Consider the following 12,545-nt stretch of genomic DNA (forward strand, 5'->3'; position numbering starts at 1 on the left):
GAAGCATTTCAAGTTAACAAGAAAAATAAAGTATCTATAAATAGTTTTGTATTTATTGTTACTTGCTTTCTGAGTTATGATCTATGTTTTTGTTTAAATGAAACACGTTTTTCAAATAGACTAAATGCAACCACACTCAGCAAATACTGTTCCCTATTATCACACCTTATTTCAGTGTCAATGTGTAGCACACCTTATTTCAGTGGCAATGTGTGTATTGCTTGAACATATTGATCTTTTCATATATTAATAATATTTGTTCATTTAATTCAAATGACTCTATAATACTTTATGTAACCACCAATATCCATAATTCAGCCTTACTGGTTTAGATGATTTATTTGTATATACAGTACCGTTTTATATATCTATGAATGACAGATCACCTATGTAACAGATTGAAGTACATAGTAAATTAAAGCCCGTTATGTGAGACAAGTGGATTGGCATCTCTAGCAGTTTCTGTGTGATTGAGTTATGCTGGTTCCTGGGCTGTAAGGTCTAAAGAGCTTTATGTGATGTCTGGAGGGTGGGAGTTTATTGAAAACGCGATGCCTCAACTGGAGAACACGCCTTTCTTCCACAACTAGCTAGATAAGAAAAAAAGACAACTACTGGGCTACTTAAGGAGTTCACAGTAGTCTCACTTGGACCAGCTCCATCCCTGCAGGCTGGTCCATTCTCTCCATGAGACAGAGATGGGAGCTCTCCACAGGATGCAGAGACCTGCTGCTGTCCTCATACTGGGGCTGACCCTCACTTGCTGCATACAGAACACCAATGGTCAGGGTAAGCCAGCAATCAGTGTTATACTTTCCCACCAATCTCCCAGGATAAGGGATCTTACAGACATTCCAAATTGTTCTTCCACCGAATCGTCTGTCTAATATATATTTTTTGTCTGATAATGTTACTCGTTTTGTTCGATTCACTTAAAAAATTTTTTTTAATTGTTCATTAAAGTGGAAAGAAATGTATATATACATGTTTCAATAAATTTAACCCCATTCAGTGCTGGACAGATCTGATAACTTGGTTTTTATGGCTCTGTAGGATCCCCTGCTACGAAACTGGATTAATAACTGTTGTGTTTCCTTTATACATTTGTTGTATGTTTTCCAATAGCATAACACTAATATAAGACCCTTGCACTGGTAGCTCATTGCAAAGCAACCATTGTGGAACACGGGAAGTTTATTCATCCTACATAACAGCCTTTCTGAGATGCATGATGTAACATTCTTTAATAAGCACCCTCTAATTAACACAGCCATACACCATGCTTATACCCCTGTTACTTTCACTGAGTCCAACCCCATTGCCTCTATGCTCCCTTTCCCCATGTTATTGCTAAATAAAACCATAGCCCTGTTTATGCACTTAGATGATTGGTGTTTGTGGTGAAAATTGCTCGGAAACTGCTAGTGATCTCTGTATAAACAGATGTTAGGTCTGCATGTAGCACAAAGCCTCTCCCAGCCACAGATTGCAAGTTCTCAGAGAGAACTTTTTCCCTGGGCTTTACGGTTGCCTGGCAACCAGAGCTAGCATGTGACTAGCAGACAACCCAAAGAGTGTGGGGCTCTGGCACTAATCTATCTGTGATGGAGTCTGCCCCTCACTATGCTGCTGCTTGGAAATCTTTTTTTTTTTTTCACCATTCCTCTTGTCCTGCGAACAACTTAATTGCCATACAATGAAAATGAAACCCTATTGTTGCAGGCTTAACTGCAGTTAAAATTGATTTCCTGGCCCACATATTGGCAATGCCACTGCAGGGTTGCATAGACATATTCACATTGTAATCTGCTTTCTTTTCTCAACTCCTAGTGTAAGCTTCTTAGAGGGAATCAACTAAGTAATTATACAGCAAGTGCTGCTAGCAAGCAACACCCAGCCACATAAACTTGCTTTGGCAACTGTGATTTCTAGTGCAATTGCTATATTTGTTATTATAGATTTTTATATAGACTTAAGTATGAAAACATGAATGCTAATATCCCAACACACATCCATATACAGCAGTTACCCAATAACCAGATAGAAATAATCACAAAGACATAACTGGGATTACCACAACACACATCCACATACTGAAGATAACCAATAATTATACAGCAACAATCATGAAAATATGAATAGTAATATCACAACACACACCCACATACAGCAGATAGGTAATATTCAACAAATGTATTGAATGTATTGTTTTCTATGGAACATAAGCTGTTGAGGAGAATCAATGCAAGTGTAGATTTTCTTACTTATCTGTAATGTTCTTGCTTTGGGAGCTCTACAACTGTACAAACAGGGAAGTATAATTTATTTGGTTAATTTTTTAGCAATGCAATATACAGTGTAGCTGATACTTAAATTAGTGTTTTGAGGTCCTGGATTAACTTTCACTCTTTTTCAGGAAATTATAGAAACCTTTAATTTTTTTGTTTCTGATCAGTGGGAAGAGGCCCAATTCCAAGTATATTATGAACAACAGCATTAAGAACGCCATTTAGTTATTAAATTAGTAATCAGCCAGTGGTAGTGTAATAAAAAAAGCATACATTTGTAATGATGCAGACACATTAACTGAATGGCACGCAAGGTGTTGGCTGTAATTTTTGCTGTATTGCTAGAAATTGGACAATTAATCTAAAATACCAAGTATTATACATGTAGCAACATTGTTATGCATAGTTGAAGTATTCTGGTGTCTGCCAGATAGAGAGCACACAACTGGTAAACACTAACACAACTATATTGCCATAGTATTTTGTGACTCGCCACTCATTTCTAATTCAACTTCAATTTGTTCTGGAAATGTATAGTAGTAACAAGAGAAAGAAGTTGCAGATTTGAAGATATTTTAGAATTGACTTGTTTTTTACAGAGCTGTTACCAAAAGCTTGAAGCTTTATGGCTGCAACAAAAGTTACTTAAAAAACATATGTTCTTTGTATAAAAGATCAATTAAATTGCATCCTTTCACGCTCCTAATGTGCTTGATTTTACAGTTTTTCTGGATGTTTGTGTGTTTTCCTTCCTTTTTGCTACTTAAGATGGTTTAGTGTTCTGGGATACAGTAGACACCATACAACATAATCAGACTAATTGAGTATTAGCTGTCTCTGTGACCTGACGGTGGCATTTTGTTAGAAGCAACAAAAAGATGAATGCATGGGTGAAGGCATATGTATAATCTCAACAGTAATAGATAAAGTAAGTTCATTTATGGTGAACTGCTATGTGCTTACAACAAATAGCTAATTTATTATGTCAGGTCAGAAAATGACCTGTCTAATTTGTATTTGTAACATGACACAAAATAAATTATGGTGAGTAAAATAGTGACAAAAACCTTCCACCTGTCTGAGACATGTGAATGTGCTCACAAGTGGTACAGTATTTTGATTTGCTGTATCAGGAACTTGAATACCACAGCTCATGGCCACATAAGCATGTCATAAAAATATAACAATTATACCATAACATGTTTAATAGATACATACTTTTTGCTATTTGATGCTTGCTATTCACTAGGGTAATTCTAACTGTTTTTCCAAATTAGATTCTGTAATTTAAAGAATAGTTTATTAAATTAGGGTATTGAATGACATTGAATGAATATATATATTAAAAACATAATATATATATATATATATATATATATATATATATATATATATATATATATATATATATATATATATATATGTGTTTGTGTGTGTGTGTATATATATATATATGCATGTATTAACCAAAAGCTATTATTGTTGGCTATAAATTGGATTGATTCTTTATTTCACAATGTCCTTTCTGCCTTCTTGATCTGCCTGTAATAATTTACCCATAACCATATGTGGGGTAGTGATCCACATAAGGAATTTGCAAGTTCATCACCTAAAGTTAGAAATAGGACACAACCTTTCAAAAACTAGTTAAAATTTGAAAGTAGTAGATGAGTGGACCGCAGGTCAGATTACTGACTGCTAGAGTTACTGAAAACCACTAGAAGGCAAAGTCCAAAATGAAAGAAGGTATCAGTGGCAATGTAAAGTAAGATTGATGTGCGATATATGAAAAACCTTTCTTCTCTCAACAAGACAGTCTTAAATGTTCTTTCACATGTTGAGCTGAATAGAAATCTGAGCAATGAAATCCCCTTTTAATCTAGATTTTTCTTCTATGAGTTTTGCAAGAAAAGAGCAAAATACTAATTTGGGCAAACCAAAATACTATTTCATTAAAAATTTTTAATTAGTTTTTTTTCCCCCTATAAAGCCACCTGAATTGATATATCTGTCAGCCATGTGCATACTTGTGTTCAGTATGAGCAGATAAAATAATGAATGTTTGTCTTTCTTGGTACTATGCTAAATCATTTTAATTATTTCCCACTTTTCAAATGTTTGTCAACTTGTACTCAGAGTATTTTGAAATTCTCTTGAATGGCTTATGTGCTTTGAATCAGTATGGTAAATGAAAGAGAAATGACAATCCATTACCATTTCAACATAGATACATTATTAATACGATCTTAGATAAACAAATATTAGAATTGATGCATTTTCTGTATATGCATTATCCTGTAGTGCAGGGGTTCTCAACTCCAGTCCTCAGACCCCCCCCCCCTCAACAGGTCAGGTTTTCAGGATAGCCCTGCTTCAGTACAGGTGACTCAATTGGTGGCTCAGTCAAAGACCGAGCCACTGATCGAGCTACCTGTGCTGAAGCAGGGATATCCTGAAAACCTGAACTTTTGGGGGTGTCTTGAGGACTGGAGTTGAGAACCCCCTGTATAGTGCTTCTAGGGACATTTCATAGAGCAAAAGGTTTCAGAATAATGATTTACAAGCTGACACATTTATAACTCATTAGATGATATATTGATAACACTGCAAAATGTTAATTAGTTTTGTAACTGAAAAAGAGTCAGGCAGTCAATAGTTAATGGATAACGCAAAAACAGTCAACTAAATAAACCACTTGTTAATTAATGATCAGTTTATACACTGTATGTCTTGTTATATTTCTTCATTTTGTTTCTTCTGCCAGTGATTATAATTCAGTTCCGATACATGCAACACAAAGCACATTGTTATCCTTTTAAATACCAGTTCAGTCCGCACCAAAACATTAAGGCTCATTGTTTATTAATTTGACATTTTTTCCCAGGATAAATTTAGTAATACCTCCAGTTCTATATATATCCCCTCAAACCTCCCTCCAAATAAACTAGGGAGAGATGCCGGTGCTGAAAAAGAAGCACACCTGAGGTACTCAGGGAAATATACATTCCTGAAAGGATCTCCATAAGAACTATATTGGGTTGATGAGCCTAAGGCACCTAGTGACTGAAATTGTGTAATGGTATCAGGCCCAGCAGGAGTAGAACCCACAACCGCTGCTTTTCTAGGCAGCAGCTCCTGCAGAGCTAAACCTGCTGATAGCTTACACCTTTGTAATTGTCTACTATCATATCTCCAAAGCAGAGCTGGCCTTACCTTTGGCGGTGCCCAAGGCGGCATGCCTCCTCCAGCAGCACCGTGACGTCACAGTATAACGACATTGCGTTGTCGTGGCAACGTGGAACGTCGCCAGTGATGTCACAGAGTAACGAAGCTGCATTGTCATGGCTATGCGTAATGGACAACGCAACGCTGATGAAGGGAGGCCGCTCCACATAAGACCTCCGCCAGCTATATACACATACACACACTCACGTACACACCTCCCCCAGCTACAGACACTTCCCCCAGCTACACACACACCATCCTCCCCTCCCCCATCTCTACCTTGAAGTGAGCAGCAGTACGGTCCTGTGCCGGTTCGGGGACTCCCCAGCTCCCTCTTGTAGCTCTCCCCTCTCCTGTCCAGGCATCAACATGAGGAGGAAGAGGAGGGAGCGCGGGCCCTCCAAAAGGCATGAGACCCAAGGCCCTCTGTCTCTCTGTATCTCTGTATCTGTCTCTCTCTGTATCTTTTGGTTTGACCTCCCGGCCAAAAGCAACATGGCTGCTTCAGGCCACCAAGGTAGAGCTTCCTCTCTTTTACTGTCTTACCTGATACATCTGACTGCTGATTGGCTAGCAAAATGGGTGGGTTCGATAACAAGGTGAGTTTGTACATTTCAACTTAACTTTATAAAAAAAAAAAACATTGCCTTATAATCAGACTCATGCAGTAATATGTACTGAGGGCTATGAGTTACTGAGCCCAGGTGAGATTAAATAAAACACAGGTTTTCTGACAAACACAAGTAAAAACAAGGTGAAGCAAAGCAAATAAAGCCGATGCAGAGAAAAAGTAATAGAACAAAGTGACTTGAGTTTGTAGTTCTAATCTTATAAAGGATAAAGACAGGCAATATTTACTAAGCAGTGTTCTGCCATAAGACATCGCAGGTGCTGAAATACATTACAGCCTATTCAAATAAATGGACTGTAAGGTGTCCCATGGCAGGTCTGCTTATTAGATATGGTTCTCTATCCCAGAAGTGGGTAAAGTGCTTTGTACAGGTATGAGCACTCAGTGAGAATTAGAACTCAAAAGGACGCTGTGACAGTGGTGCTAGCCATCAGCTGGTTTAGCTCACATTGCTAGAGCTGCTGTCATGAATAACAGAGGTTGTGTGAGTTTTAGCCCTGTTGGGTCAGACACGAATACACCATTCCAGTCTCTAGGTGCCTTAGGCTTGGTCCCCGCTGGCTACTGCAGCCCCCGCATGGACAAGAGCCACCCCTCAATGAGGCCGGGCCTGCTGCGAGGGGCGGCCACCATGCTACGCGGTGCGTTTTTCCAGGAGACTGGAAAATTGAGATGAGACCTAGCGATGGTGTGCTAGGCCACGCCCCCAGCGGTTCAGCCAATGAGGGCAAACCTGCCGGGTGATGTCATGGCCGCGCCCCCGTCTCTCCCCTCTCCCGCCCCGTCTTTCCCCCTGCAGCTCACTGCAGACCGGGGAACTCGGATGCATGTGCCGCCAACCTGGCAGATGCGCGTGCAGCGCAGGCAGCGGGGCCGTAGCCTAAGGCTTGCTAACTTTATATAGTTCTTATGGACATCCTTTTAAGAAGTTTGGGATGTGACCAGGGGCTGGCTGTCAAATTTTAGCCCGGGGGCAAGTCCAACAAACTGGGCCAAGAACCAGGCGGCCCGCACACCAGATACATGCACCATACACAGAGACATGCACCGTATACAGATGCGCACACATCATACATGTACCGTACACCAAAGATACTATGCATGTATTATATACATACACATATGCACCATATACATAACACACTTCATTGCATCAGTTGGGGCATGTAACCTTGAAAGACTTAAAATGCAAAGTACCTTATTTGCCCAAATATAGGACGACCCCAACAATAAGGTGACCCTCTAATTTATATATATATATACACCATTCATACTGTGTGTGTACATATTATACACATTGTGTGTGTGTATACACATATATATCTATACACACATACACATCATATATATATATATATATATATATATATATATATATACCCATATACATATATATATATATACACCCATATACATCTATACACACACATGTATATATACTCACATAGGGTTGCCAGGTGTCCAGCATTGAACCGAACTGTCCTGTATTTGGACACTCTGTCCAGTAAAAAATGAGAGGTAATACTGCACATGTATGTGTCCGGTATTACCTTTCTGGACATAGTGACCTGATCGGCTTGGGGTACCGTGGGATTTCCCTGGAGAAAGCAGGGCTATTGCTAAGGGGCTGGGCAGCTTCTTCCATCCTGATTGGTTACATTACCCAGCAGCAACTAATCAGGAGGTGGTTTAGGAGCCTGGGGCCAAGGAAAGGAGGAAATAGCAAGGAGCAGAGAGGTATGTGTGTCGAGTGCATTGCACCTTTCACCATTGTGTCTAGTATTTTTGGAAAAGCCACCTGGCAACCCTATACACACATTATATATACAGTCATGTGAAAAAGAATGTACAACCTCTTTGAATTCCATGGTTTTACATATCAGGACATAATAACAATCATTTGTTCCTTAGCAGGTCTATAAATTAGGTAAATACAACCTCAGATGAACAACAGCACATGACATATTACACCGTGTCATGATTTATTTAACAAAAATAAAGCCAAAATGGAGAAGCTATGTGTGAAAAACTAAGTACACCCTTACTGCTTCCATAGGAATTAAGATGCTAAGTAGCAGACTTGTGCTGCTAATCAAATGCCCTTAATTAATTGATCATCAGCAAGTGTGACCACCTCTATAAAAGCCATAAAAGTTTAAGCAGTTTGCTGGTCTGGAGCATTCAGGTGTGTGTTAACACAATGCCAAGGAGGAAAAAAAATCAGCAATGATCTTAGAGAAGCAATTGTTGCTGCCCATCAATCTGGAAGGGTTATAAGGCCATTTCCAAACAATTTAAAGTCCATCATTCTACAGTGAGAAAGATTATTCAAAAGTGGAAAAACATTCAAGACAGTTGCCAATCTACCCAGCAAATTCACCCCATGGTCAGACCGTGCAATGCTCAGAGAAATTGCAAAATATCCAAGATTTACATCTCAGACTCTACAGGCCTCAGTTAGCATGTTAAATGTTAAAGTTCATGACAGTACAATTAGAAAAAGACTGAACAAGTATGGTTTGTTTGGAAAGGTTGCCAGGAGAAAGCCTCTTCTCTCTAAAAAGAACATGCAGCACGGCTTGGGTTTGTAAAGTTGCATCTGAACAAACCACAAGACTTCTGGAACAATGTCCTTTGGACAGACAAGACAGTGGAGATGTTTGGCCATAATGCACAGCGGTATGTTTGGTGAAAACCAAACACAGTATATCAGCACAAACACCTCATATCTGCTGTCAAGCACAGTGGTGGAGGGGTGATGATTTGGGCTTGTTTTTGCAGCCACAGGACCTGGGAAACTTGCATTCATTGAGTTGACCATGAACTCCTCTGTATACCATTCATATTCTAGAGTCAAATGTGAGGACATCTGTCCGACAGCTAAAGCTTGGCCGAAATTGGGTCATGCAACAGGACAATGATCCCAAGCACACCAGCAAATCTACAACAGAATGGCTGAAAAAGAAAAGAATCAAGGTGTTGTAATGGCCCAGTCAAAGTCCAAACCTCAACCTGATTGAAATGCTGTGGCTGGACCTTAAGAGAGCTGTGCATAAACAAATGCCCACAAACCTCAATGAACTGAAGCAACGTTGTAAAGAAGAGTGCGCCAAAGTTCCTCCACAACGATGTGAGAGACTGATAAAGTCATACAGAAAACGATTACTTCCAGTTATTGCTGCTATGCGGTGGTTCTACAAGCTATTGAATCATAAGGTGTACTTAGTTTTTCACACATGACTTCTCCATTTTGGCTTTATTTTTGTTAAATAAATCATTACACGGTATAATATGTCATGTGTTGTTGTTCATCTGAGGTTGTATTTACCTAATTTTAAGACCTGCTAAGGAACAGATGATTGTTATTATGTCCTGATATGTAAAACCATGGAATTCAAAGAGGGTGTACTTTCTTTTTCACATGACACACACACACACACACACACACACACACACACACACACACACACACACACACACGATATATATGTGTTGGTCAGTCTTTGTGTATGTGTGTGTCTGTGCAGATCAGTGGCTTTGTGTGTGTCTGTGCAGGTCAGTGTGTGAAGGTCAGTGGCAGTGTGCGTGTCTGTGCAGGTCAGTGGCTGTGTGAGTGTCTGTGCAGGTCAGTGGCTGTGTTAGTCTGCACAGGTCAGTGACTGTGTGTCTGTGCTGCTCTGTCTGTGTGTGTTTGTGTAGGTCTGTCTGTGCAGGTCAGTGGCTGTGTGTCTGCAGGTCAGTGTCTGTGCAGGTCTGTCTGTGCATGGTCAGTGGCTGTGTGTCTGTGTTGATCTGTCTGTGTGCATGTCTGTGCAGGTCAGTGTCTGTGTCTGTGCAGGTCAGAGAGAGAATGGGGGCGGATAGAGAGATAATGGGGTGTGGGTAGAGAATGGGGGAGGGAAGGGAAGGGAGAGAATGGGTGGGAAGGGGGAGGAAAAGGAGAGAATGGGGGAGGGAAGGGAGAGAGAGAATGGGGGGAGGAAAGGAGAGAGACTAAGGGGGAGGGGGAAAGAGAATGAGGGGAAGGACGAGAGATAATGGGGGCGAGGAAGGGAGAGAGAATGGGGGATGGGAGGGAAGGAAGAGAGACTGGGGGGAAGGGTGAGAGAATGAGGGGAAGGGAGAGAGAGAGAGAATGGGGGGAGGGTGAGAGAAAATGGGGGCAGAGGGTGAGAGAAAATGGGGGAGGGGAGGGATAGAGAGAATGGGGGAGAAGGTAGAGAGAGAATGGGAAGAGGTAGAATGAATAATACAGCATAAATGGTGACACTATTAGATACATATCATTATAATATTCATTTTTTTAGTAATGTCATTTGTTGTATTAATAATTTCTTTATGTGTCCCGGTTTTTCATTTGCAAAATGTGGTCACCCTATGTATATTGTAATGCAACACTATTCGCAACAAGTTTATGTTTTTATTATACTTATTTATTTTTCCATCAGAGGACAGGTTGTAACTGGCCTGAGACAGGACAACTTACTATGTCATTTACTGTCATTTCCAATCTCCTTGAACCAAATTGCTGCTAGAGAAACCTGCTGTGTATTTCTTGCATGGGCTCTGGTAGACCTTAGGCCTCTCCAACAACACAGTGGTCATCGTGGTGCTTACACATTCACAACAGTACAGGAGATTCCCTTCCTGTCAGTGTGGGCCTGTGCTTTGTTATGTTGTGTATTACTGGTCAATACCCTGTTCTCTTTCATTCAATCCACAGGGCTGTGCTTAAAATCCTTCCTCTGCCGCAAAAAAAACCCAACACGTTATGTAGTTTACTTCTAACAATACATTGCCTAATCTGTGCCTAATTTACTTATTTTCTTACGATTTTTCAGTGAGTATTAGAATGCAGTCAAACATTTTCGGAAAAGTCAAAGTGGAATCTTCTAAAATAGCTGTTTATTTTAAATGAAAACATATGTTTTGCTGTCATGGCCTCGGGGTCCATATGAGAGACATATTTGGGTTTATTGACACAAAGTGATATTTAATTAGTAATGTTCTAACTTCCAAGAGTTGGGCTCCATTGATAAGGGTCAGGGCCACTGATAGATTTCCTGGGGGCCAGGACTAGAGCTTTGCCCAGCCCTCCCCCCGTGTCAGTGTTCCCCCCCCCTGTGTCGGTGCCCTTCCCCCCCCCTTTCACACATGTATTTCTCTCCCCCCTATGTCTCACTCTTCCCCTCTCTTTTCCCCCTCCCTCTCTAACACCCCTATCTCCTCTCTCTCCCCCTTTGCTATCACTCAATTACCCCCTCTCACTCAATCCCGCACCCTCAATCCCCCCCTGGCCACACACATAATTCACCCCTTTAGCCATACAACCCCATCCAATATATACACAATACCCACTTCCAATACAAAACTACCCCCCCAAATACAGACAACACTACCACCCAAATACAGACACCACTGCACCCCTAGATACAGACACCACTACACACACCCCAAGATGCAACCCCCCTGATCCAAACACAACTACCCTACCAGATACAATTACCACAACTACTCCCCAGATACAATTACCACTAATATACCCCCAGATACAATCACCACTACCCCCCAGATACAATCACCACTACCCCCCTAGATACAATTACCACTACTCTTCCCCCCAAATACAATTACCAATACCCTCCCCCCAAATACAATTACCACTTACCTCTGGTTGTCACAACTGCCGGGCTACGGTCGCCCCAGCAGCTGCTGCCTCTCTCTACATCGGGCCTGCCTCTATCTCCCAAGCTGGGCCTGACATTTGGGTGCAATCAGCTTCCAGCACCTACTCGCTGGAGAGAGAGGCATGGTGTGGGAAGAGGGAGGCAGCAGCTGGGGACAGCCGGGGCCCAACGGCAGCAACCAGAGGCCCGGCCTCTGGTCCCCGCTGCTGGAGTCCAGCTCTCCCCAGCTGCTCTGGCTGCCTCTCCCAAAGCTGTCCTCTCGCGCCGGATGCTGGGTGCACCCGGAATTCAGGACAACCTTTTGCCACGTACTGGTGGGAGAGGCAGTCCTAACATGAGAAGAGGAGACAGCAGCTGGGGAGAGCGGGGATCTGGGGTCTGGCAGCGGCAACCTGAGGCACGGCAGCTAGGTGCAGAAGTTGGGCCAACTTCCAGCATCAACCGGCCAGTCGGGTCCCTCACAGCCACCAGGCCCGGGACATTTGTCCTGGCTCTCCCCCCTGTCAGTGGTCCTGATAAGGGTGATGGTAAAAATGAGTGAGACTCGTGAATTGAGTAATTTGACAGTTCTGCATATTTTCACTGGTAATTCAATGATAACCAAAATCAATCAAATTTAGAAACTGTACACTCTGGATCTCAAATAGTACTTCAAATATTACAGAAATGTGTTTGTCCCATAATAAAATAATAATTATTATTTTGTTTACAATT

The 12,545-nt window shown here is 41.4% G+C and overlaps 1 protein-coding gene across 1 annotated transcript in view; it reads left to right on the top strand.

Moving 5' to 3' along the window:
* The first annotated feature begins 544 nt into the window (after positions 1 to 544).
* LRP2 (LDL receptor related protein 2) overlaps positions 545 to 12,545 on the top strand; it is a 169,007-nt gene continuing 157,006 nt past the window's right edge. Inside the window, 1 exon segment of the mRNA XM_075609138.1 lies at positions 545 to 789. Within this exon segment, the coding sequence (XP_075465253.1) occupies positions 699 to 789 (91 nt within the window). The 5' untranslated portion in view covers positions 545 to 698.

Source organism: Ascaphus truei, chromosome 7, assembly GCF_040206685.1.
Source record: "Ascaphus truei isolate aAscTru1 chromosome 7, aAscTru1.hap1, whole genome shotgun sequence".
NCBI lineage: Eukaryota > Metazoa > Chordata > Amphibia > Anura > Ascaphidae > Ascaphus > Ascaphus truei.